Source organism: Scyliorhinus torazame, chromosome 22, assembly GCF_047496885.1.
Source record: "Scyliorhinus torazame isolate Kashiwa2021f chromosome 22, sScyTor2.1, whole genome shotgun sequence".
Taxonomy (NCBI): domain Eukaryota; kingdom Metazoa; phylum Chordata; class Chondrichthyes; order Carcharhiniformes; family Scyliorhinidae; genus Scyliorhinus; species Scyliorhinus torazame.
In genome coordinates this window covers 99,736,367-99,764,122 of record NC_092728.1, presented here as the reverse complement: position 1 = coordinate 99,764,122, position 27,756 = coordinate 99,736,367, and the positions used below count along the sequence as shown (strand labels likewise).

Genomic DNA, 27,756 nt, shown 5'->3' with positions numbered 1-27,756 from the left:
GTGACCAGTCAAGTTACAGTTGCCTCATGGGTTTGATCAGTTAATAAATGTGTTAACTTAGAAGATTAAGAATATCGAGACATGTCTTGACTCAGATGCAGCTTCCCATTTGCCCGTTGCTGTGGGGACCTGTCACCCCTTGTTAATGTTTATCTCTTCTAACACGGTTCATTAACATCTGCAATGAACCAGAGACTCTGGGAGGATAAACACTGCTGGTCGCTTAAAGCCTGAGAATCTGCTGTCAAACTGCAATCAGCAAGACAAGAAGCAGACGGCAAAAAGAGACCAAATCTCATGAATTGTTGTTGCAGATGCTCAGATGCCATTAAATGTATCTGGAACAGGATGGAAAGTAAGTAGAATGAAATTTTTTTGGGGGGGACATCTTAATATTTTATACATTCTGTTTGAAGTACCCCCTCCGGTTTCGATCCTCTCGTGCAGAGAGTCCAAGTTGGGGAGCCCTTTAGAGTGAGGCTGGACGGGGACTCTCACCCAAGCACTGGGGGCACAACTGTCTCTAATCCAGCCTTCGCCTGAGGACCAGACGTTTTCCATGAGGAGTCATTGAGCCGTCAGGATTATGATTCCTAGCTGCTTCCAATCTAACTCTGAACTACACGGGAGCTAACTATCTGATATTTCCCATTGTCCGAGCTGAGGTTTAGACACTTAAAGGTGAATTGTTGCCTGTAAGATTTGGACAGCAGCTGTACTATTGGTATTCTCCATTATATCATCAGTCCGGACAGGTTTTTCCACATACATTTCGATAAAGGATGACTACCGTTGAACTACCTTTAAATGAAAACTCAGGGGATATGCTTGGGCATATTTTGGAGGGGTGGGTGGATGGGACATAGTTAGAATCTCATGGTAGCATCTGGGGCAATTTCTTCCATTGCTCTCGGACAAGAGCAATTGGGGTGGTACGGCGACACAATGGTTAGCACTGCTGCCTCACAGCGCCAGGGACTTGGGTTCGATTCCCATCTCGGGCGACAGTCTGTGTGGAGTCTGCACGTTCTCCCAGTGTGTGCGTGGGTTTCCTCCGAGTGCTCCGGTTTCGTCCCACAGTCCAAAGATGTGCAGTTTAGGTGGATTGGATGTGTTGAATTGCCCCTATAAAGGGTTACAAGATGGGGGATTGGGCCTAGGTTAGGGTGCTTTTTCAGAGGTTCGGTGCAGACTCGATGGGCTGAATGGCCTCCATCTGCACTGTAGAGATTTTGTGAATACATGTAAACCTGATCAGTGAATCAGCAAGCTTCACGTCCAGCACACCGCCATTCTCCACAGTTTTAAAAGATTAATTTAGAGTACCCAATTATTTTTTTTTCTAATTAAGGGGCAATTTAGCATGGCCAATCCACCTAACCTACACATGGCCACGCACACACAGGGAGAATGTGCAAACGCCACACAGACAGTGATCCAGGGCCGGGATTTGAACCCAGGTCCTCAGTGCCGTAGGCACTCCACAGTTGATCTTTATTTGGAAACCTATGAATGACTGGTCTCTGGGTTGTTTCTGTAACATCAGCGTTGGCTGTGAATGACTGGGTAGCATTCCTGCCTCTGACTGTGAAGGCCAGTGACTGAAGCCCCACTCCAGTGACACAAGCACGTAACCCAGGATGACACTCCAGTGCTACACTGAGGGAGGGATGCACTGAGGGAGGGATGCACTGAGGGAGTGCTGCACTGAGGGAGGGATGCACTGAGGAACGCTGCACCGAGGGAACACTGCACTGAGGGAGGGATGCACTGAGGAACACTGCACTGAGGGAGTGCTGCACTGAGGGAGGGATGCACTGAGGGAGGGATGCACTGAGGAACGCTGCACCGAGGGAACACTGCACTGAGGGAACGCTGCACTGAGGGAGGGATGCACTGAGGAACGCTGCACCGAGGGAACACTGCACTGAGGGAGGGATGCACTGAGGAACACTGCACTGAGGGAGTGCTGCACTGAGGGAACGCTGCACTGAGGGAGGGATGCACTGAGGGAGGGATGCACTGAGGAACGCTGCACTGAGGGAGGGATGCACTGAGGGAGGGATGCACTGAGGAACGCTGCACCGATGGAACACTGCACTGAGGGAGGGATGCACTGAGGGAGGGATGCACTGAGGGAACACTGCACCGAGGGAACGCTGCACAGAGGGAGGGATGCACTGAGGGAACGCTGCACTGAGGGAGGGATGCACTGAGGAACGCTGCACCGAGGGAACACTGCACTGAGGGAGGGATGCACTGAGGGAGGGATGCACTGAGGAACGCTGCACCGAGGGAACACTGCACTGAGGGAGGGATGCACTGAGGGAGGGATGCACTGAGGAACGCTGCACCGAGGGAACACTGCACTGAGGGAGGGATGCACTGAGGGAACACTGCACCGAGGGAACGCTGCACAGAGGGAGGGATGCACTGAGGGAGTGCTGCACTGAGGGAGGGATGCACTGAGGGAGTGCTGCACTGAGGGGACGCTGCACTGAGGGAGGGATGCACTGAGGGAGGGATGCACTGAGGGAGGGATGCACTGAGGGAACACTGCACTGAGGGAGGGATGCACTGAGGGAACACTGCACCGAGGGAACACTGCACTGAGGGAGGGATGCACTGAGGGAACACTGCACTGAGGGAGGGATGCACTGAGGGAGGGATGCACTGAGGGAACACTGCACTGAGGGAGGGATGCACTGAGGGAACACTGCACCGAGGGAACACTGCACTGAGGGAGGGATGCACTGAGGGAACACTGCACTGAGGGAACGCTGCACTGAGGGAGGGATGCACTGAGGAACACTGCACTGAGGGAGTGCTGCACTGAGGGAGTGCTGCACTGAGGGAGGGATGCACCGAGGGAACGCTGCACTGAGGGAGTGCTGCACTGAGGGAACACTGCACCGAGGGAACGCTGCACTGAGGGAGGGATGCAGTGAGGGAACACTGCACCGAGGGAACGCTGCACTGAGGGAACACTGCACTGAGGGAGGGGTGCACTGAGGGTACACTGCACCGAGGGAACACTGCACTGAGGGAGGGATGCAGTGAGGGAACGCTGCACTGAGGGAGGAATGCACTGAGGGAGTGCTGCATTGAGGGAGTGCTGCACTGAGGGAGGGATGCACTGAGGGAGGGATGCAGTGAGGGAACGCTGCACTGAGGGAACACTGCACTGAGGGAACGCTGCACTGAGAGAGGGATGCACTGAGGGAGGGATGCACTGAGGGAGGGATGCACTGAGGGAGGGATGCACTGAGGGAACACTGCACCGAGGGAACGCTGCACTGAGGGAGGGGTGCACTGAGGGAACACTGCACCGAGGGAACACTGCACTGAGGGAGGGATGCAGTGAGGGAGGGATGCACTGAGGGAGTGCTGCACCGAGGGAACACTGCACTGAGGGAACACTGCACTGAGGGAGGGATGCAGTGAGGGTACACTGCACCGAGGGAACACTGCACTGAGGGAGGGATGCACTGAGGGAACGCTGCACTGAGGGAACACTGCACTGAGGGAGGGGTGTACTGAGGGTACACTGCACCGAGGGAACACTGCACTGAGGGAGGGATGCAGTGAGGGAACGCTGCACTGAGGGAACGCTGCACTGAGGGAGGGATGCACTGAGGGAGTGCTGCACTGAGGGAGTGCTGCACCGAGGGAACACTGCACTGAGGGAGGGATGCAGTGAGGGAACGCTGCACCGAGGGAACACTGCACTGAGGGAGGGATGCAGTGAGGGAACGCTGCACCGAGGGAACGCTGCACTGAGGGAACACTGCACCGAGGGAACACTGCACTGAGGGAGTGCTGCACTGAGGGAGGGATGCACTGAGGGAGGGATGCACTGAGGGAACGCTGCACTGAGGGAGGGATGCACCGAGGGAACGCTGCACTGAGGGAGGGATGCACCGAGGGAACGCTGCACTGAGGGAGGGGTGCACTGAGGGAGTGCTGCACTGAGGGGACGCTGCACTGAGGGAGGGATGCACTGAGGGAACGCTGCACTGAGGGAACACTGCACTGAGGGAGGGATGCACTGAGGGAGGGATGCACCGAGGGAACGCTGCACTGAGGGAACACTGCACTGAGGGAGGGGTGCACTGAGGGAGGGATGCACTGAGGGAACACTGCACCGAGGGAACGCTGCACTGAGGGAGGGGTGCACTGAGGGAACACTGCACTGAGGGAGTGCTGCACTGAGGGAGGGATGCACTGAGGGAGGGATGCACTGAGGGAGGGATGCACTGAGGGAACACTGCACCGAGGGAACGCTGCACTGAGGGAGGGGTGCACTGAGGGAACACTGCACCGAGGGAGGGATGCACTGAGGGAGGGATGCACTGAGGGAGGGATGCACTGAGGGAACACTGCACCGAGGGAACGCTGCACTGAGGGAGGGGTGCACTGAGGGAACACTGCACCGAGGGAACACTGCACTGAGGGAGGGATGCAGTGAGGGAACGCTGCACTGAGGGAACGCTGCACTGAGGGAGGGATGCACTGAGGGAGTGCTGCACTGAGGGAGGGATGCACTGAGGAACGCTGCACTGAGGGAGGGATGCACTGAGGAATGCTGCACTGAGGGAACGCTGCACTGAGGGAGGGATGCACTGAGGGAGTGCTGCACTGAGGGAGTGCTGCACTGAGGGAGGGATGCACTGAGGGAGGGATGCACTGAGGGAGTGCTGCACTGAGGGAGGGATGCACTGAGGAACGCTGCACTGAGGGAGGGATGCACTGAGGAATGCTGCACTGAGGGAGGGATGCACTGAGGGAGGGATGCACCGAGGGAACGCTGCACTGAGGGAACACTGCACTGAGGGAGGGATGCACTGAGGGAGGGATGCACTGAGGGAGGGATGCACTGAGGGAGGGATGCACTGAGGAACGCTGCACCGAGGGAACACTGCACTGAGGGAGGGATGCACTGAGGGAGGGATGCACTGAGGGGACGCTGCACTGAGGGAGGGATGCACTGAGGGAGGGATGCACTGAGGGGACGCTGCACTGAGGGAGGGATGTACTGAGGGAGTGCTGCACTGAGGGAGGGATGCACTGAGGGAGGGATGCACTGAGGGAGGATGCACTGAGGGAGTGCTGCACTGAGGGAGGGATGCACTGAGGGAGGGATGCACTGAGGGAGGGATGCACTGAGGGAGTGCTGCACTGAGGGAGGGATGCACTGAGGGAGGGATGCACTGAGGGAGGGATGCACTGAGGGAGGGATGCACTGAGGGAACACTGCACCGAGGGAACACTGCACTGAGGGAGGGATGCAGTGAGGGAACGCTGCACTGAGGGAGTGCTGCACTGAGGGAGGGATGCACTGAGGGAGTGCTGCACTGAGGGAGTGCTGCACTGAGGGAGTGCTGCACTGTTAAGGGTGTCACCTTCCCGATACTTTGAGTCGAGGCCCCGGCTGCCTTTCCTCAGCTGGACATAAAAGATTCCGCGTCACAATTTCTAAGAAGAGTAGGCAGGTTGTTTCCTGATGTCCCGACTAATATTCATCCCTCAACTGACATCACTAAAACCCATTATCTGGGCATTAAAACATTGTGGAGTTTGGAAGCTTGTTGTGCACAAATTGGCTGCTGTGCTTCCAACATTACAACAACAACACTTCTATTTCTTGTCTATGCAAATGTTTTGGGACCCCCAGCGGTCAGAAAAGTTTGTGCATTACTACCACTCTGTTGTCTTTCTTTACGTGGGGCTTTACAGCATAAAACAAGGCCCATCCCGTCCATAGTGACCATCAAGCACCTATCTAGTCAAATCCTACTTTATAGCACTTGATCCATAGCCTTGTGCACGAAGGCATTTCAAGAACTCATGTTGTGAGGGTTCCTGCCTCGACCACCCTTTCAGGCAGCGAGTTTCCGATTCCCACCACCTTCTGAGTAAAAAAGTATTTCCTAAACCCCCTCCAATTCTCTTGCCCATCACCTCATATCTATGCCCCTTGGTTATTGACCTCTCAACTAAGGAGAAACGTTTCTTCCTATCTATCTTATCTATGTCCCTCATAGACCGGTAATAGTAATAATAATCTTTATTGTCACAAGTAGGCTTACATTAACACTGTGACGAAGTTACTGTGAAAAGTCCCTAATCGCCACACTCCGGCACCTGTTCGGGTACACAGAAGGAGAATTCAGAATGTCCAATTCACCTAACAGCACGTCTTTCGGGACTTGGGGGAGGAAACCGGAGCACCCGGAGGAAACTCATGCAGGCACGGGGAGAACAAGCAGACGCCACACAGACAGTGACCCAAGCCGGGACTCGAACCCGGGACCCTGGCGCTGTGAAGCAACAGTGCTAACCACTCTGCTACTGTGCTGCCCTGTGCTATCATGGTCATAAGTGGCCAAGTGACCAAGAGTATTAGAAGGTCAGTACACTTTTCAACCCAGCTTACAAAGAACAAAGAAGAAAGAACAAAGAACAAAGAAATGTACAGCACAGGAACAGGCCCTTCGGCCCTCCAAGCCCTTGCCGACCATGCAGCCCGACTAAACTACAATCTTCTACACTTCCTGGGTCCGTATCCCTCTATTCCCATCCTATTCATGTATTTGTCAAGATGCCCCTTAAATGTCACTATCGTCCCTGCTTCCACCACCTCCTCCGGTAGCGAGTTCCAGGCACCCACTACCCTCTGTGTAAAAAAAACTTGCCTCGTACATCTACTCTAAACCTTGCCCCTCTCACCTTAAACCTATGCCCCCTAGTAATTGACCCCTCTACCCTGGGGAAATGCCTCTGACTAGCCACTCTGTCTATGCCCCTCATAATTTTGTAGACCTCTATCAGGTCGCCCCTCAACCTCCGTCGTTCCAGTGAGAACAAACCGAGTTTATTCAACCGCTCCTCATAGCTAATGCCCTCTATACCAAGCAACATTCTGGTAAATCTCTTCTGCACCCTCTCTAAAGCCTCCCCATCCTTCTGGTAGTGTGGCGACCAGAATTGAACACTATACTCCAAGTGTGGCCTAACTAAGGTTCTATACAGCTGCAACATGACTTGCCAATTCTTATACTCAATGCCCCGGCCAATGAAGGCAAGCATGCCGTATGCCTTCTTGACTACCTTCTCCACCTGTGTTGCCCCTTTCAGTGACCTGTGGACCTGTACACCTAGATCTCTCTGACTTTCAATACTCTTGAGGGTTCTACCATTCACTGTATATTCCCTACCTGCATTAGACCTTCCAAAATGCATTACCTCACATTTGTCCAGTTTAAACTCCATCTGCCATCTCTCCGCCCAAGTCTCCAAACAATCTAAATCCTGCTGTATCCTCTGACAATCCTCATCGCTATCCGCAATTCCACTAACCTTTGTGTCAACTGCAGACTTACTAATCAGACCAGTTACATTTTCCTCCAAATCATTTATATATACTACAAACAGCAAAGGTCCCAGCACTGATCCCTGCGGAACACCACTGGTCACATCCTTCCATTGCTACTCTCTGCCTTCTATGACCTAGCCAGTTCTGTATCCACCTTGCCAGCTCACCCCTGATCCTGTGTGACTTCACCTTTTGTACTAGTCTACCATGAGGGACCTTGTCAAAGGCCTTACTGAAGTCCATATAGACAACATCCACTGCCCTACCTGCATCAATCATCTTTGTGACCTCCTCGAAAAACTCTATCAAGTTAGTGAGACATGACCTCCCCTTCACAAAACCATGCTGCCTCTCACTAATACGTCCATTTGCTTCCAAATGGGAGTAGATCCTGTCTCGAAGAATTCTCTCCAGTAATTTCCCTACCAAGTAGTAAGGCTCACCGGCCTGTAGTTCCCTGGATTATCCTTGCTACCCTTCTTAAACAGAGGAACAACATTGGCTATTCTCCAGTCCTCCGGGACATTACCTGAAGACAGTGAGGATCCAAAGATTTCTGTCAAGGCCTCAGCAATTTCCTCTCCACCCTCCTTCAGTATTCTGGGGTAGATCCCATCAGGCCCTGGGGACTTATCTACCTTAATATTTTTTAAGACGCCCAACACCTCGTCTTTCTGGATCTCAATGTGACCCAGGCTATCTACACACCCTTCTCCAGACTCAACATCTACCAATTCCTTCTCTTTGGTGAATACTGATGCAAAGTATTCATTTAGTACCTCACCCATTTCCTCTGGCTCCACACATAGATTCCCTTGCCTATCCTTCAGTGGGCCAACCCTTTCCCTGGCTACCCTCTTGCTTTTTATGTACGTGTAAAAAGCCTTGGGATTTTCCTTAACCCTATTTGCCAATGACTTTTCGTGACCCCTTCTAGCCCTCCTGACTCCTTGCTTAAGTTCCTTCCTACTTTCCTTATATTCCACACAGGCTTCGTCTGTTCCCAGCCTTTTAGCCCTGACAAATGCCTCCTTTTTCTTTTTGACGAGGCCTACAATATCTCTCGTTATCTCTCGTTATCCAAGGTTCCCAAAAATTGCCGTATTTATCCTTCTTCCTCACAGGAACATGTCGGTCCTGAATTCCTTTCAACTGACACTTGAAAGCCTCCCACATGTCAGATGTTGATTTGCCCTCAAACATCCACCCCCAATCTAGGTTCTTCAGTTCCCTCCTAATTGTTAATAATTAGCCTTCCCCCAATTTAGCACATTCAACCTAGGACCACTCTTATCCTTGTCCACCAGCACTTTAAAACTTACTGAATTGTGGTCACTGTTCCTGAAATGCTCCCCTACTGAAACTTCTACCACCTGGCCGGGCTCATTCCCCAATACCAGGTCCAGTACCGCCCCTTCCCTAGTTGGACTGTCTACATATTGTTTTAAGAAGCCCTCCTGGATGCTCCTGCGTGTGTGGTCCTGCCATACGTTACACAGCCTCCTGCACAGTCACCTCTGGGCCATTATAGCACATTAGCTTTTTGACTACACCAAAGTGCAGTCCCCAATTAACATCTGCCAATAATTTGAAGAATCAGCAGGCGCATTTCCCACTGTATCGCTCCCAAATGCACAGTGAATATTGCTGTTGATTAGTGTCTGGTGCTGGTACAGCCTGGGAGCATTGGAGCGTTGGAGTGTCAGTATGCGGCTGTGGAGAGAGCCATCCCACCCATCGCAAACTTCAAGCAACACTGACAGCGACAAGAAAGTGAGAGCTGGACTTGTGATTTGATGGTTTGAGAAAAAATACACACTATAGTTGAACACGAAGAAGAGATTGAGGTTGACTGATTGAGATCGGTGATTAATAACTTGAAATTTGTCAAGTCATAATTAAAATAGTGAAAGATAAGAAGACAGGGCAGGAGAGTCAGCATCTGGAGAGAGGGCAGAGATGAATGATTCCCCTGACTAGACTGAGATATCCGGAACTCTCTGCAAACCAGACAGCAACAGGCTGGGATGTTTAAACCAGAAGTCTCATTTCCCTACTACGTGTGTGACTTGTGATATACTAAACAGGGACCTCAGCCACAATGTTAATCCATCTGTGATCTCCACATATGCTGCGTGCTCCCATTGCTTTCTGCTTTTATTTTATTTTTCTTGACTATTCAGTGCTCTGCTTTCGATGGAGACTTTACTGATTTCCAACACGTTTTCAGCACCAGCAAAGCAAAATTCCGAACCCTTCCCAGTGCTGTTTTTAAAATCTTGGACAAGGTATTATCCCTGTCCTTGCTCCCTCCATGTTTGCTCTTTGTGTTTCTGCACTCGATCCTATCTTATCAAAAAACGGCCGAATCTTTTCAGGATTTCCTCAGGATCTGTATCAGAACCTCATTCGAAACCCTCACCTCCAATGGACAAGATTTTCAGTATCGGCATTAAGCATTCTGCTGCCGGTCACCAGGCTCGTTAATGCCGTTTAATGCATTGTTCTTTATGCTTTGCCTTTCAAAACATAGCAGGAACAGGTAGAGGGCTGACGGGTGCCCTGATATAATTACGGTTGCCAAGCAACCAAAGCTAGCAGCCGTGAGGGTATTTCCTTTGGCGGGAGAGCCCAGCAGCGAGGGGCCATGACCTCAAAATTAGAAATAGGCCATTTGAGGAGGATGTCAGGTATCACCTCTGAATGCAAAAGGTAGCAGAAGCATTGTAAAACTCTCCTTCGAAATGTTATTGAGACTGGGGGTGGCGGGGTCAATTGAAAATTTCAAAACTGAGATTGATAGAATTCCATTAAGTCATTAAAGGTATTAAAGGGTTGAATAACAAGGGCTGGTAAACGTAATGAAGGTGAAGATCGCCCTCGATGCAACTGAATGACGTGATGAGCTTGAGGGGCTGATTCTATTTGTCTGCTCCTAAAACCTTCTGCATCTCTCAACAGATTATCACTTCTTCGTGTGTCTCATGGCGCCTCTGCTGTCGGCGGCTGCGCCGCCTTGTTCCAGCCACTGTACCTGTGTCGCCGATCTGGCCAACTGTAAGCTGGTGCCTTCCCTGCAGGAGGGTGAGTTCTGTTCCAGCAGGAGCTGGAAGCGGCTCAAGTTAATCATTTTCAATTCAGTGTTGCTCAATTACACATTTGCCCCACCAGAGGAATGCGCTTACTGTAACTTAAAAACGATGTTTATTGAAAAGTTTTCACTGAAGCAAAACAATGTAAAACAATTAATTCAAGTTAGAATGACAAAGGGCACGACAAACAATCAAAAGCACAGATTTATGGGGCGACACGGTGGCGCAGTGGCTAGCATTGCTGCCTATGGCACTGAGGACCCGGGTTCGAATCCCGGCCCTGGGTCACTGTCCGTGTGGAGTTTGCACATTCTCCTCGTGTCTGCATGGGTTTCGCCCCCACAACCCAAAGATGTGCAGGCTAGGTGGATTGGGCACGCTAAATTGCCCCTTAATTGGGAAAAAAATAATTGGGTACTCTAAATTTATAAAACAAAATCACAGATTTATTTAAGCCCCCTCCCCCAACCACTAAAATAAACACCTTAACAACTGACGGTGACTAGCTCTTTGAAAAAGAAGATGAACGGCCACCCTCTTAGGGAGAACCCTGCCATCCACCAGGTGGTATTGTTGACCCGGAAGAAATAACACATTCGTTCAGCATATTGATTCCAGTCTTCAACACCAGCGTCAAATGCGTCTGACCGCCCAAACAGAGACATGCCGGTGAATCAATGATATCCAAACCTGGATCCAGAAATCAGGGAGGTGGCTCAGCTGAATAGGTTGCAGCAATTCCGGTTATTCCTCGTCGCCAGTTTGATAAGGACACTGGGAGTCAACACTGAGTAAAATATTATTTACACAAACGATATATACACTACCCAGTCTATCCCTACTGGGTTCCTCTCTGGTGGTGCCTTACTGGCTGACCTTCAGTACCTTGGGTAATTGAGATAACACGCCCCTAGTGGGGGAGCTCACACTCCACAAGTAGCACGGGAAAGACAAGCATTTCCACCCCGTATGTCCCTTCCATGCAGGATATTATGCCCCCAACATTAAATTAAATTCCTTAACAACTGATGTTGACTAGCTCTTTAAAAATGGCTGCAATCTTAGGTAGAACCCTTCTACTGACCCCCTAATGGTATATTTGACCTTCTCCAAATATAAGAACAACATGAGGTCACCCCACTAAGCCAAGGCACTGCGCAGAGCAGGAGGCCTCCTCCTGAGCAGCAATCATATTCAGGCTATTAATGAGGCAAAGACGAAGACATCCATCTTCAGCCCCATCTGCAGCACCAGCGAGTCTGATACCCTGAAAATGGTCACCAGTGGACATGGCTCCAGATCGACATTAAGTATCTCTGACATAGTGCTAAAGAAAGAGACTCAAAGCTTCCTAATCTCGGACAAGGCCAGAGCATATGAGTTAGCCGGCTTCCGAGGACAGTGCTCACACCTGTCTTCCACCCCAGAGAAAAATCCGCTCATCCTCGCCCTGGTCAAATGAGCTCTGTGCACCACCTTGAACTGGATCAAACTAAGTCGAGCACAAGAGGATGTCTTTCTTAAGGATCAGGGAAATAGAGGCCTGCGCAAGTGTAACGGGCAACGAAACCCGGGACAAGAAGTCGTTGAGGGACCAAATGTTCTGCAAGCGTCTTATAAAACGCAATGGGGAAGCCATCGGGGCCAGGAACTTTACCCATCTGCATAAACCCATTACCTCATTTCCCAACGGGAATTCCAACTCTTCCTGCCTCTCCCTTTCCACCACTGGGATGGATAGGCCACCCCAAAAATCCGTCATGGCCGAACTCTCCATTCTATAGAAACCCTGATAAAATGTTTCAAAAGCCACATTGACCTGACGCGGGATGGAAACCAGGCTGCCGTCCGAGTCCCGTATCTGTACAATCTACCGGGAAGCAGCTTACTGTCACAGCTAGTGAGCTAAAAGGCAACTGGTCTTCTCCCCGTGTTTATAAAATACACCCTTGAACGTCGCAGCCGGTCCACCGCCTTATCCATTGATGGCGATTCAGATTGCGTCTGCAGCTTTTTCCTACTTGCCAGCAAATCCAGGGTCGGGGCAAGTGAGTACTGATGGTCCACCTCAACGATGGAGTCCACCAGCCTCTGTCGCTCCATTCTCGCTGTCTTCTCCATGTGCATTTTATAGGGAATTATCTCCCACCTGATTGCTAACTTAAGGGCTTCCCACAACGTAGAAGACTCCCTTTTAAAAAAAATTTAAAGTACCCAATTCATTTTTTCCAATTAAGGGGCAATTTAGCGCGGCCAATCCCCCTACCCTGCTCATCTTTGGGTTGTGGGGGCGAAACCCACGCAAACACAGGGAGAATGTGCAAACTCCACACGGACAGTGACCCAGAGCCGGAATCAAACCTGGGAACTCGGCGCCGTGAGGCCGCAGTGCTAACCACTGTGCCACCATGCTGCCCAAGAAGACTCACTTTTATTAAATTTAATATGTTCCCCAACGGCGGTGGACATGTATTCACGAAATCTCTTGTCTGCTAATAATGCTGTATCCAATCTCCAAGGCCAATGCTGGGAAGGACCTGATTCTAGTACCAAATCAACAAAATGTGGCACATGGTCTGAAATCACAACTGCCGAGTAACCCTTTATCATCCGGATGCAAAAAACACCCTTTTAATTATTTTAATTATGACAAGTCAAACTTTCAAAACATTCAACACAAACAAGATCAGAGAAATGGAAGCATGAACAAGGAACCTCAACAATTCCACATATCACCATGCCCATTCCCAATATCCAAAAACCTCAATCAGCCTGCGCCTAACCCATGCTTCTTTACAAAGGAATCCGCCTCCTCCAGCACATCATAAAAACAGTATTTTCCCGCAAAAGTCCCGCTTATCTCCGCCGGGTACATCAACCCAACCAGAACTTGCTTTTATACAGGGCGGCTTTGTCCTTGATGAACACCACCCACGTCTTTGCCAGCCCGCTACTACATCCTGATTAAACCTGATGGCATGGCCTTCCCATTTGTGGTCACGATGCTCCTTTGCCCACCGCTGGACTGGCTCTTTTTCTTGGTCGCTATGAAACTTCATGATTACTGCTGGCGAAGGTTCGTTGGGACGTCGGTCAGAGTGTTCGGTGGGCCCGGTTCAGCTCGGGAAGGGACGTGAGTCCACCCTCCCCCACCATCTCCTGAAATATCTTCGCAAAATACTCTGTGGGATTTTGGCCTCACAGTGCCAGAGACCTGGGTTCAATTCCAGCCTTGGGTGTCTGTGCGGAGTCTGTACATTCTCCCCTGTGTCTGCGTGGGTTTCCTCCGGGTGCTCCGGTTTCCTCCCACAAGTCCTGAAAGATGTGCTGTTAGGTAATTTGGACATTCTGAATTCTCCCTCTGTGTACCCGAGCAGGCGCCGGAGTGTGGGGACTAAGGGCTTTTCACAGTAACTTCATTTCAGTGTTAATGTAAGCCTACTTGTGACATTCGACAGCACGGTAGCATTGTGGTTAGCACGATTGCGTCACAGCTCCAGGGTCCCAGGTTCAATTCCCAGCTTGGGTCACTGTCTGTGCGGAGTCTGTAACATTCTCCCCGTGTGTGCGTGGGTTTCCTCTGGGTGCTCCGGTTTCCTCCCACAGTCCAAAGATGTGCAGGTTAGGTGGATTGGCCGTGCTAAATTGCCCTTGTGTCCAAACTGCTCGTTACTGGGTTATGGGGATAGGGTGGAGGTGTGGACCTTGGGTAGGGTGTTCTTTCCAAGAGCTGGTGCAGACTCGATGGGCCGAATGGCCTCCTTCTGCATTGTAAATTCTATCATGAATAAAGATTATTATTATTATCAAAGAGGTGAATTGCTCTTACAGAGAGCCAGCACAGACATGATGGAGAATGGTCTCCTCTGTGCTATAACCATTCTGTTGTGATTCTATGAAATCCAAAATACAATGCCAGAGAAACATCTTTACTCGGAGAGGGATTAGACTGTGGGGCTGACTATCACATGGAATGGTTGAGGCGAATGCCATTGATGGATTTAAAGGGACACTGGATAAGCACATGAAGGAGAAAAGAATAGAAGGACATTCTAAGGTGGGAGGTGCAGAGTATGAACACAGACATAGACCAGGCGGGCCTAATGATCGGTTTCTAAGCTGCATGTTCAATGTAATTTTATATATTTATTTAACCTGTTCTGTGTATAAGTTTTGACAGATTTGCCAAAGTCGGTAGTAATGATCCTGCTTCAGGGAGGATCGATCACAAGGATTGAACCCAGAGCGTTCAGGAACTTCTCAAACCTGGAGTACTTGTCGATTACTGATTTCACAATGTCACTCCTGAGCCACGCCTTCACCACATCAGCAAACGAGGCAAACCGCCTTCAACTGCTGGACCTTTCCAACAACCGACTGGAGAGCTGTAATGTTGAAAGCTTGGCATTCGCAGACATGCAAAATCTGACTGAACTGAAGCTGAACAAAAATTCACTCAATATGCTGAAGCCCCCATGGTTTTCAGACCTGACTTCACTTAATAAATTGCATATTGAATTCAATAAGCTTTCTTATCTTCCTCCACGCATATTTGTGGCACTTGCTCGGCTGAATCAACTTAATATAGCCTCGAATGTTATCCAATATATCTCCACAGACACGTTCTATGGTCTGTACTCCCTCAGCGAGCTAGACTTATCCAACAATGAGCTCATTTTCGTTGACAAAGATGCTTTCGGACCTTTGCAGCAATTGCGCCATCTGTTTCTGAACAATAACCATCTTGTGATGTTAGCCAAGGTCCCTGGGTCTGTGCAGAATCTACGCCTGAACAGCAACCCTTGGGAGTGCAGCTGTCACTTGGTGCTATTGTTGGAATCACAAAGCGAGGCTATCGAGGATCCAGGGAGCCTGCTCTGCCAAAGCCCGGAGAACGTGAAAGGCAAACTCATCTTGAATCTCGGTCCTAGTTACTGCTCAACCACCGCTCTGCTGCCTGCGACCACTCCACTCCTTGCAACAGGTCCAGCCTCGCAGCTCATTCCTACCCTCGGTGCTCGAGCTGTGGTTTACGGATTTATAGGTGAGAATATAGCTTCAAAGCAAATTTGTTCTCTTTTTGGATCTCAAAGGTTTACGCCGCAGAAAGAGCCCATCGTGCCTGCACCTGACCAAAAACACGCCACTCAGTCTAATTCCACCACAGCCCTACAGGTTCCAGAACTTGTGGTGCACAACCAGTCACATTTCAAATGAGTTGAGGAGATTAGGATTTAAAAGAGGTAAACCTGCCGTATAAATGACTAGTGGGATGCACATGCTGGTTGTATTAGCGTGGAAAGCGGGCTTGCTTTTTAAAAATTCTTTGATGGGATGCGGGCAAGGCCAGTATTGTGTGCCTGTCCCTAATTGCCCTTGAAATTGAGTGGCTTGCCAGGCCGTTTCAGAGGGCACTTGAGGGGCGACCACATTGCAGTGGATCTGGAGACACGTGTAGGTAAGGATGGCAGGTTTCCTTCCCTGAAGGACATTAATGAACCAGATGGCTTTTTTCAGACCTGACCTACAAGAGAGGATCGAACCACTGCCCCTTTGACATTCAATGGTATTACCATCACTGAATCCCCACAATCAACATCCTGGGGTTTACCATTGATCAGAAACTGAACTGGATCAGCCATATTAATACTGTGGCTACCAGAGCAGGTCAGAGGCTGGGAATCCTATGGAGAGTAACTCACCTCCTGACCTCCCCAAAGCCTGTCCACCATCTACAAGGCACAAGTCAGGAGTGTAATGGAATTCTCTCCACTTGCCTGGATGAGTGCGGCTCCAACAACACTCAAGAACCTCAGCAGCATCCAGGACAAAGCAGCCCCACTTGATTTCTCCCCTTCTACAATCATTCAAACCCTCCACCACCGACGAACAGCCGTGTGTACCATCTGCAAGATGCACTGCAGTAACTCACCAAGGTTCCTTAGGCAGCAACTCCAAACCCATGACCACTAACATCTAGAAGGACCAGAGCAGCAGATACCTGGGAACCCCACCACCTGGAGGTTCCCCTCCAAGTTCCTTCAATGTAGCTGGGGAACATCCTGGAACTCCCTCCCTAACAGCACTGTGGATGTACCTACACCTGAAGGACTGCAGCGGTTCAAGAAGGCATCTCACCACCACATTCTGATGGGAACTAGGGATGGGCAATAAATGCTGGTCTAACCAGCGAAGCCCACATCCCGTAAATCCATCGATGATGATTACATGGTCATCATTAGACTTTTAATTCCAGGTTTTAATTAAATTCAAGTTACACCATTCATCGTTGGAGGGTTCATAGCGGGATCTCCAGAGCATTACCCTGGCTCTCTGATTACTAGTCCAGTGACAGTGGTTTTTGTTAATATTATGTAAAACTGACAGCTATTTCTGGCGGTTGTACATAGTTAAATGTGGAAATTGGGAAGTTTCTGTTAGTGGTCTATAGCTGCTTCATCATAGGGTGTATGGTTGCATTCTTCACAAAAGCAATCAGTATAGAATCAGTGACTGGACATTAACTTCAGTTTCCTACACAATGTTCGAACTGTTAAAAATAAAATTGAAAAATGTAAGTCTTGTTGAATGAGATGTAACTGAATTTTTTTACAATGTGCTCAAACATAATTACTGAGGAACACTCTCACTGGCCCTAAAAATAAAAATAAATTCACAAATCTGGAGAGTGACTCTCTCCATTGAATGATGACGAATCTATATATTACAAATGTTTAAAGAATGTTTGATATTTGAGCTTCTGCCTTAATCCCATCTGTATGTCCCAACCTTTATTTTGCTCTCTAGAAATGATTAAAAACGGAATGGTTTTTACTTCCCAGTTTGCTGACACCATTGTGATTGGCTGCTCAGTCCTGCTGGATGACCTCACTGTTCCTGGCTCCCAGGGATCCCTGTATGGTGCCCGAATGAAATTGGCATAGAATCATAGAATTTACAATGCAGAAGGAGGCCATTTGGCCCATCGAGTCTGCACCGGCCCGTGGAAAGAGCACCCAACTTTGGCCCACACCTCCACCCTATCCCCATAACCCTGTAACCCACCAAACTCTTTGGACACTAAGGGCAATTGATCATGGTCAATCCACCTAACCTGCACATCTTTGGACTGTGGGAGGAAACTGGAGCATCCGGACAGACACTGGGAGAAAGTGCAAACTGCACACAGACAAGTCAGCCGAGGCCGGAATTGAAACCGGGTCCCTGGAGCTGTGAGGCGGCAGTGATAACCACTGTGCCACCGTGCCGCATTAGAGGAAATTACTACCAAAGAGCCCAATAGCATTTTGTGATTAGCTTTCTTCAAGGTTAGCAACAAGTGCCGGCCCTTCACTGTTGCCTGCAAAATACAAGTGAAAGAATAATGAAAGAACAGTGGAGTAGGATGCCATTCAGCCCATCATACCTTCACTGGGCTGGATGGGTTGACTTAAAACTGTGGATGTGGGCGCTGCTGGCATTTACTGCCCATCTCGAACTGCCCTTGAGAAGGTGCTGCTGGCATTTACTGCCCGCCGCTTTGAACCGCTGCAGGCCATGTGGCGCGGGTACATCCTCAGTGCTGTTAGGAAGGGAGTTCCAGGATCTTGACCCATTGAGAGTTAAGGAATGGTGGTGGAGTTTCAGGTCGAGGTGATCGAGAGGGCACAGACTGACAGTCGGCCGCACGAGGAGCAAAAGGAACGTGCGGGAAACCTTTCCACGCAGTGAGTGGGTAGGGTCTGGAACGTGCTGCCTGGAAGGTCCCGTCCAAGTCCATTATCTAACCATGGGCTATTGCTTGCCTTTTTAATATTCAAACTGTGTTTGTCAATGCAAGAAAATAAAAATCCGTTTCCTCTTTCCTACATATTCACTCTCAGGCAACAATGCTAAAGCCAAGAGTGATCGAATACTTTGATCATTTTTGGACACTGATCAACCTGATTTTCAAAGAGAGCACACAGATAAGGCAAATTTACAATCTGAAGATAATCTAAATTGAAGTCTTACTGAGCCTTCGTTTGGGCACCTTGGGTGAAATTCTCCGGAAACGGCGCGATGTCCGACGACTGGCGCCCAAAACGGCGCCAATCAGACGGGCATCGCGCCGCCCCAAAGGTGCGGAATGCTCCGCATCTTTGGGGGCCGAGCCCCAACATTGAGGGGCTAGGCCGGCGCCGGAGGAATTTCCGCCCCGCCAGCTGGCGGAAAAGGCCTTTGGTGCCCCGCCAGCTGGCGCGGAAATGACATCTCGGGGCAGTGGAGGGAGTCTCTTTCGCCTCCGCCATGGCGGAGACCGTGGCGGAGGCGGAAGGGAAAGAGTGCCCCCACGGCATAGGTCCGCCCGCGGATCGGTGGGCCCCGATCGTGGGCCAGGCCACCGTGGGGGCCCCCCCCCAGGGCCAGATCGCCCCGCGCCCCCCCCAGGACCCCGGAGCCCGCCGCCTTGTCCCACCGGTAAGGTAGGTGGTTTAATCTACGCCGGCGGGACAGGCATTTTAGCAGCGGGACTTCGGCCCATCCGGGCGGTAGAATCGAGTGGGGGGGGGGCCCGCCAACGGGCGCGTTGCGATTCCCGCCCCCGCCGAATCTCCGGTGCCGGAGACTTCGGCAACCAGCAGGGGCGGGATTCACGGCAGCCCCCGGTGATTCTCCGACCCAGCGGGGGGTCGGAGAATGTCGCCCAATGTGTTTTGTAAAGTTTAGTTTGAAGCTGCTTTTCCAAAAATTATTCCAGACTAATCCTGGATTTCATAATCGTACCTTTCCAGGTGGATTGTTACTGGCAGTAGCTATCTGCCTGATTCCCTGTTGTCGGAAATATTGGGTAAAGGGAATGTTGCAGAGCCACACGTTACTCAGCGATGAGACAAAGAGGAAAGCAGGAACAAAGGGACAGAGCGACTCACCGATGGGATTCAATGCCAGCAAATTGGCTGCTGTCTCTGTGGTTGCTCCACGTCTGACAGTCGAGGAGCGACGGAATGTTAAGGAATACCGTGAAGGGAAGAACGAGGAACATCTGAAAGTTTCAAGAGAATCGCGGAGAATTAGGGAAAATGCTGTTGAAGGTGGGGTATTGCGGCGCTGTAAGACAATTCCCGATTCCCTCCACGCTGCTGCTGATCCACATCTACAGAATAAAGGTATTGACAGGAATGTGGAACATGGAAAGGCAAGAATGTGGGGAAATACTGAAACAGGTCATCGATACCTAGGTATTTTGCCGATGGCAGGTTGGTCCCTCGCTGTGTGGGAAGGCCACAAGCCTCCTGGAAGCAGCTGCCCTGTAGCAGTCCAGGGGTAGTGATTGGAGCTTGAGGGGGATGCAATCAGAAAAGGCAGCCCCCGTGTTTCCAATGATCCCCTACCCCACCTGAAGGGGTTTACCCTGAGGTAGACAGATCCCTTTCCTCTTGGCGTTATGGATTTTAATTTCCACTTGTGCCAAGGTCACCAATCTACCACAGCCCATGGAAACATTGAGCCTAAAGACTGCACTTGAAACGCAATCCATTTGTTGTAAAGTCCTTTATGGATGGGGGTGCTATGTAAATATTCTTTCTATGAAATATATAAAAGCTCCTACAAGAAACAGACAATTTGTAATAGTATCACTTTGTCACTGTAGAATTCAAAGAAATAATGTTATAACTCTTTACAAAACAAAAACATCTTTCAGATGTTTACATTTTGGAGAGCAAAGACATATTTATTTGTTTTTTTTTAAATTAAATTAAAACTCATTTTTGTCAACATGAGATGGTACAAATTGTGTTTGAACATTGAACCACTCGTTATTTAATGGGATATTTTTTTCTGTTTCAGTCTCGTATGAAGTAGAACAAAGATTCCAAAGTAGAAGTTGTTTGACGAATCTCTATAAGTCACAACATCATTCGTGTAGTCAGGAGGAAGGTCCAAGCAATCAGGTTAATGTCCCCAAGACTCATCTGGCAGGCACCAATAATACAGCAGGAAACTTGCTCAAAGTTTCATCCGACGCCAATCAGTCTCTGAAAAATGGCTCCAGCGAGGCTTGTGATCCTCAATTTGACGACCAAGACTCACCCAATGCGAATGGATCCCCCATTCTCTATGGTGAGACTCTAAGCTCCCAGTTGAAGAAATTCAGGGCTGCGGAATCACAGGACCTCAAGACTGAGAGTTTGGAGGGAGATAAACCCGAGGCATTCTACCAAGAGCAAAATGAGGAGGTATGCCGTCTTGTAAAAGTGACTCGATTGAAAGAAAGTGCATCAGCTGTGGATGCCTGTACTGGGGGAAGAAATGCGAAAATACATTGGGATCCAATTAATCCCATTGGACCCAAAGCAGGAACTCATGGAAGAGAAACTGATCGATACTCAAATGCAGCAGAAATTTCTATGGGAAGGGAACTGCAGAATTCAACTTTATCCAGTGGAGATGGAGACACCCAACTGCCAGACGTAGAAGGTACTCATGAATTGGTGGCAAACTGCTCATATATATTAGCGAATGATGTGGAGATGCCAGCGTTGGATTGGGGTGGGCACAGTAAGCAGCCTTACAGCACCAGGTTAAAGTCCAACAGGTTTGTTTGGAATCACTAGCTTTCGGAGCACAGCCCCTTCCTCAGGTGAGTGACTCTCAAATGACTCAACTGAGGAAGGAGCTACGCTCCGAAAGCTAGTGATTCCAAACAAACCTGTTGGACTTTAACCTGGTGTTGTAAGACTTCTTACAATATTAGCAAATGTTAGTAGAAAAAGTCTTCAACACAACAAATGAAAAAAAAAAACATTTTGTAAAAGTGAAATTAATCCACCTCAGGACAATGGAGTAAATGTAGATATTGTGTGAAAGAAGTTCATCAAAATATCTTGGACCCAGGTTTGCTATAGATGAATGGGTTTGGGAGGAGAAGGAACATTGAGGTCCAATTCCTGTTGTTGTGATGGACACACACCTTGCAGACATGATTGACATGTCCCACACAGATTGATAATTAAGTGCGTTACTGCAAACACTGCAGAAACAACTACCAATTCTAATTTGCCATCTCCCCCTGAGGAGGAGCTGCTTGAATACTATAATGGGCTGAATGGGAACTGCAATAGAAACTATCACAGAGATGGAATAAGGGGGATGGGATGGGATGGGGAGGGTTAACAGCAGGGTACTTTGTGTATGAATATTAGAGCTCACAAGTTCAAAATATACTCTGAGAGCTTTATGGACTGACCGCTAGCAGAAAGAAACTGACATAAAATCAACAAGAAAATCAGTGACTAGGTATTGTTTCATTGGATGCAAGGTTACACTTTTTAAGAGGTTAAATTACAGAAATTGTATTTCATTGAACTCCGATGAAATTGAATGGTCCAACACCAGGTTTGTGGAACTCTGCAAATGGACCAAAGCACCAATTTTAATGATTCACACGCGAGCATTAAAATGGTGTTGAAATAATGCAATCAATTTGTCTTTCACCCTGCAAATGCTGCCTTGCTTTGAGGAAATTTCATGGTGCCATCTCTGTACTCCAAACCTTATTCTTCATAGCGGATTGGTGTCAGGTGAATTGACTTAGGAAGCGCCACAGTTGAACCTACTGGTGGATCAACCTATCCACATCCAGCATCCCTGTGCACACACTTCCCGGGAGAGATGACTGGAGCTCTGATTGATACACTTTCCTTGTGGATTAAGTAATTCTGTACAGGTGAGAGATCCAATTTGATTCATGAGAATGGTCCCCAGGAATGAGGAACTCCAGTCACATTGACAGATTGGAGAATTTGGGACTGTTTTTTCTTGGAGAAGTGAAGGTTGAGAGGCGACTTGACTGAGGTGTTCAAACCATGAGGGGTCAGGACAGAGTAGATGGGGAGACATTGTTCCCATTGGTGAAAGGGTTGAGAACAAACGGGCACTGATTTATTTCAGATGGCAAAAGAAGTATTGGAGACATGAGGTGAACCTTCTTCAGACAGCGAGTGGTTAAAATCTGGGAAGGCACAGCCTGAGAGTGTGGTGGAGGCAGGTTCAATTGAGGGAATTGGATTATTATCTGAAAAGGAAGAATGAACAGGGTTATGGGGAGACGGCGGAGGGTAAATGACACGAGGAGTATTGGTCCTTTGGAGAACCGGTGCAGACACAATGTCCCGAATAACTGCCTTGTGTGCTGTAACAATGCTGAAAAATCTGGACTAATAAAGCTCAATTTCCACAAACCATCACTTTTAGACGCTGGTTAGAGACCCCAGTTTACTGTTTATTCCATTTTGTAACTTAAGGTAGGATTTTGAATAAGCAGCACCTGAATTCCTGATGTAAAACATAACCCCTGTGCTACCATTTATGGATGGTATTAGTTGGGTCCTGGTTTGGGTTAACTGGCTACTCTTAAGCAAAGATGTCAGATCAAAGATAACTTCTTAAAAATAAATTTAAAGTACCCAATTCTTTTTTTTTTTCAATTAAGGTGCAATTTAGTGTGGCCAATTCACATCTTTGGGTTGTGGGGGTGAGACCCACGCAGACACGGGGAGAATGTGCAAATTCCATACGGACAGTGACCCGGGCCGGGATCGAACCTGGGACCTCAGCGCCGTGAGGCAGCAGTGCTCACCACTGCACTATTGTGCCACCCTCGTCAAATAGCTACTTGAAAGAGAGAGAGACATCCTAAAAAGACTTGCCTGAAGAAATTATTGACATATTCAAACTCTGGATCAATCAAATAGTCAATTGTTTATTATAAAAACATTATTTCTATTAATTGTTTTCAGGTCGAACCTGTTCCACATCGATACTTTCCTCAAACAGCAAGTCATTTGGAAAACAGAAGCTTAAACTAATAAATAAGAAGAGTATCGATCCACCAAACGTGAAGACTTTCCTCTGCGGGATTGGACATGGTACAAAGAAAAGAGTTCCAAACAGTCTGACTTGTTCAAGAACCCGAGCATTGGTAAATGTCAGACCAGGACCTAATACCATTTCAACGTCCATCGGAGAATGGAGCAACATGAACAAGGAGATAATTAGTGAGGCATCTAGACATCTCCTTTCTCATGGTGTTCAAACTCGCATGGGATTCAAACAAAGCAAACCTAAATGTAAAGCTCAAAACCTGATCCGAGGTGGTATTCCATACCAAGCCAACCAAGTGAAGGAAGAAGAAACCACTTCTAAATCACCAGAGTCTCAAAATGATCATAAGGAAAATAACACGTTAGAATTATTGGAGGTAAACGGAGGCTTCGATGATAAATACTCTGAGTGGCAACAGACATCGTCTGGAAACATTCAGCTAAGTTCAAGCATTGGTCTAAAGATTTCCAACTGCCAACATGTTAGCCGAGTTGCATTTTCTGATACTTCACATCAAGAGGCCAGTCACGTCACTCTCTGTGGTCAGTGCTGTGAACAACCGAGGTTCAACCTAAAGACTTGTCAGAGCACTTTACAACAAGGCAGTGAGCATCATGATGAAACCTATCAATTCACAAGTGGACACAAATTGGTAGCTTCCGTAGAAATCAATGTGTTTGATACAATTGACGGCAAAGAGAATACTTTATTAGACATGCCTGGAGCAAATATCAGTCCACCAGACATTGTAGAATTTGCTCACGATGAATGCAAAAAGCCAGAACACATTTTTACTGCCGCACAAAACTCTGTGACAGATGTTTCAGAATATCTGCTCAATGAAACACCCGCTTGTAAAAATTCTGCTTTTATGGATGAAACCCAACAGTTCAATGTCAACACATTTGTATGGAGTCACGCTGACACGAAAGAAACTAATCTGTTGGGAGAGAGTTCTGCAGTACCTACAGATGTTGGAATTGCAGACAGTGTAATTATTGAAGATGAAATAAGCCAAGCTGGAACAGCCAGTGCTTCCTTTAGTTGGCCATTTGCTTGCAGTGTGCAAAGTCAAAAACATTGGAGCCAAAGCACCACAACACTGGAGTCTGGTCCGGGGTCAGGATACATTGAGGCAAACCTCTCCCCAAATGTCACTTCAAAGGATGATCAGCCTAGCCAATGGGGTACCAGGATGGAACACAGCGAGAACAACCTGGATGTGGAAGAATGTGCCAATCGATCGGAGACAACATCCTTCCAAAATGTCTCTTACAGAGGCAGTGCATCAATAAACAGGGAATCTAATTTGGAGCAGGATCAATCTCCAGTTATTGCCTGCGCGGAAAGGTCCTCCAGTCAGAAACACGTAGCGATAAGGAGGGAGCCCAGACTGAATATTGGACATTGTGATCATCGGTCAAACCATTCCAAAAATATCTACAAATCCGTCTTTAAAATAATCGAGGAAATGCAACATCAAGTCCCATTAGATAAAGACGAGCACGGAATGTTGCTAAACAGCACAGCTCTCGGTCTTCAAGCAGATGGGGCCAAACCTCACATGGAAAATGTATTGATTCCCCCGTCACCGGATCAAAGTGTGAATGGTCTCCAGCAGATTGAAGCTGCTGGGTCTACACTGGAGATGGAATACCCAAGCTCAGCGCATAGTCGCCGGTTTTGCAACAGGTTTGCAGAACGGATTCTAGCTGCAGCATCTGAAGGAGATGATTTCAACACAGGGTCAAATGTTCAGCCCGAAAAGGCCATCGGTGGTTCAGCTCACAGTCAGACTGAGACTGAGGGACCTGCGGATACCAGAGCCCAAGAGGATGCCCACATACCCGCAGAAATGGGGCAGTGGAACCCACTGACCAGAGAAGAACTTCTAACAGACGATGAATTGATGCTTATTAACATGCTTCACACTCTGAAGAAAACATTGGAATGTGAATAAAAGCCACAAGACTTAACAATTTGGTATACAAACCATCAATTTTAATGTAAAATGTCATTCATATTTTGTAATTTCTGTAATTTGATTACAGACAGTGTGACATTATAATAATCTTTATGGTCACAAGTAGGCTTACATTAACAATGCAATGACGTTACTGTGAAAAGCCCCATGTAGAATGTCGAGAATATAAAGGGTTAATGTAGTATCACAATTAACCACTAGATGGAGCTAGATGCAGAACTATATAAAGCACTGACTCTCAGGCTTCTGGGAGAGGGCTGGAGAGAGTGCAGAGGAGAGGTCTAGAGAGTGCAGAGTACAGTTATAGATAGAGTGTAGAGACTAGTGTTACTAGAGTGTAGATTGTAGATTACTAGGTTATTGCTTGCTATAGGAGTAAGTGGTCGAGCTTAAATAAGTAGTGTAATAAATGTTAGCTTTGTTATTGAACTTAGCTTCAGTGGTCTTTGTGAACGCTAGACATCCATCCTGATATTAAGAATCACAAAGAGGGCAGCACGGTGACGCAGTGGTTAGCACTGCTGCCTCACGGCGCCGAGGTCCCAGGTTCAACCCCGGCTCTGGGTCACTGTCCGTGTGGAGTTTGCACATTCTCCCCGTGTTTGAGTGGGTTTCGCCTCCACAACCCAAAGATGTGCGGGGTAAGTGGATTGGCCACTCTAAATTGCCTCTTAATTGGAAAAAATGAATTGGGCATTCTAAATTTAAAAAAAAAAGAATCACAAAGAACATCACAGACAAAACAGTTGTGTTCCCTGTGTAATCAGATTTGATGGCCTGTTAGAGCCATAGGTCGGAATTTTCAGACCTTTATTCTGGCAAGGTCTTCCGGTCCTGCCGATGTGTGTGTGTGTGTGTGTATGTGTGTGCGGGGTGGGGGGGGGGGGGGCTTTGTTGGAAAATTCCAGCGATAGAATGATTATGGCACATCAGGAGACCTTTCAGCCCATTGAGTCCATGTTACTTTCTGTAAAGCATGCCCATTCCCCCGCTTCACTCAAAACGTTGTGGATGTTTGGAATTCACTAACACAGTGAGCTGTGGAAGTTCAGCCATTGAGTATATTCGAGGCTGAGGTTGATTTTTAACTCAAGTCACTCTACAAGACTTGTATCGGTACACAAGTGTGATTGAACACCGCTGCATTGTCAGAGCAATATTTATAGTATTACAGGCGCTTGGAAGTCAGAGTTGAAATTACCCTTTAGTCTAGTTTATAATATCTAGCCCTGGACCTTGTGTACATTACCTGACTCCTCAAGGCAAGAAACGACGGCTTCATGATTTATTTCTTAAGTATCTCCATTCGTTCTTGGTCAGTCGGTTGTGGATCACGTTCCGTTGTTAAGACTTGAGCAGCTAATCGAGGTTGGAACTACAGTGCTGTACCGAGAGAGGAGCAATCATTGTGGGTTGTTCCATATAATCAATGTTAATTTTTAATAATATTTTATTAAGGTATTTGACATTTTTTATAACAGTAACATAAACAATGACATCAACATGGTAAAATAAACATCCCCCCCCCCCAGCCCAATCTTCACACACCCCAACCATACAACAACAATCCACCCGCCCCCCCCCCCTTGGAATACTGCATCTGCTGACATTTTAATTTCCCCCGAGAAAGTCGACGAACGGCTGCCACCTCCGGACGAACCCCAACATTGACCCTCTTAAGGCAAACTTCATTTTCTTGAGACTGAGAAACCCAGCCATGTCACTAACCCAGGTCTCCACACTCGGGGGCTTCCAGTCCCTCCACATTAACAAGATCCGTCTCCGGGCTACCAGGGAGGCAAAGGCCAAGACGTCGGCCTCTTTCGCCCCCTGAACTCCCGGCTCTTCCGACACTCCAAAGATCACCACCTCCGGACTCGGCACCACCCGTGTTTTTAGCACCGTGGACATTGCCTGAGCAAAATCCTGCTAAAACCCTCTAAGCTTCGGGCATGCTCAAATCATGTGGACATGATTTGCTGGGCTTCCCGCGCACCTCGCACACCTATCCTCTACCCCGAAAAACGTACTCAACCTAGCCACTGTCATGTGTGCCCGGTGACTAGCTTAAATTGAATCAGGCTAAGCCTGGCGCATGATGAGGAGATAGTAACCCTGCTTAGGGCATCCGCCCATAGCCCCGCCTCTATCTCTCCTCCTAGCTCGTCCTCCCACTTGCCCTTAAGCTCCTCCACCGGAGTTTCCTCCGCCTCCAAAAGTTCCTGGTAAATATCCGATATCCATATAATCAATGTTGTGAAATCACCGCAAACGAGCAGTGACCAGGATGTAAAGCAACATGAGAGCAGCAGCTGGTCGTGTGTTTAGAAAGTGTCGCTGTGCTGTCTCTGTGAGTAATGGTTGCTGAATCCATAAAGTAGATCTGTCTGCTGAGACATCCTGTAATGCATCTTAAAATAAACCGGACCTGCGTATCA

At 48.4% G+C, this 27,756-nt stretch overlaps 1 protein-coding gene across 1 annotated transcript; it reads left to right on the top strand.

Annotated features, from left to right (window-relative positions):
- Positions 1 to 270: 270 nt before the first annotated feature.
- LOC140399266 (uncharacterized) lies at positions 271 to 27,756 on the top strand. Its single transcript, XM_072488718.1, has 6 exons — positions 271 to 355; positions 10,337 to 10,459; positions 14,639 to 15,511; positions 19,242 to 19,616; positions 20,299 to 20,928; positions 23,250 to 27,756. Exons 1-6 carry the CDS (start codon positions 298 to 300, stop codon positions 25,292 to 25,294), a joined length of 4,104 nt encoding a protein of 1,367 aa, XP_072344819.1. The 5' UTR covers positions 271 to 297; the 3' UTR covers positions 25,295 to 27,756.

Coding starts and splice junctions, on each gene's coding strand:
- LOC140399266 (XM_072488718.1), top strand. CDS start 298: ATGAATTGTTGTTGCAGATGCTCAGATGCCATTAAATGTATCTGGAAC. Junction 10,460..14,638: donor GGTGCCTTCCCTGCAGGAGG/GTGAGTTCTGTT, acceptor TCTGTGTATAAG/TTTTGACAGATTTGCCAAAG. Junction 20,929..23,249: donor CCAACTGCCAGACGTAGAAG/GTACTCATGAAT, acceptor AATTGTTTTCAG/GTCGAACCTGTTCCACATCG.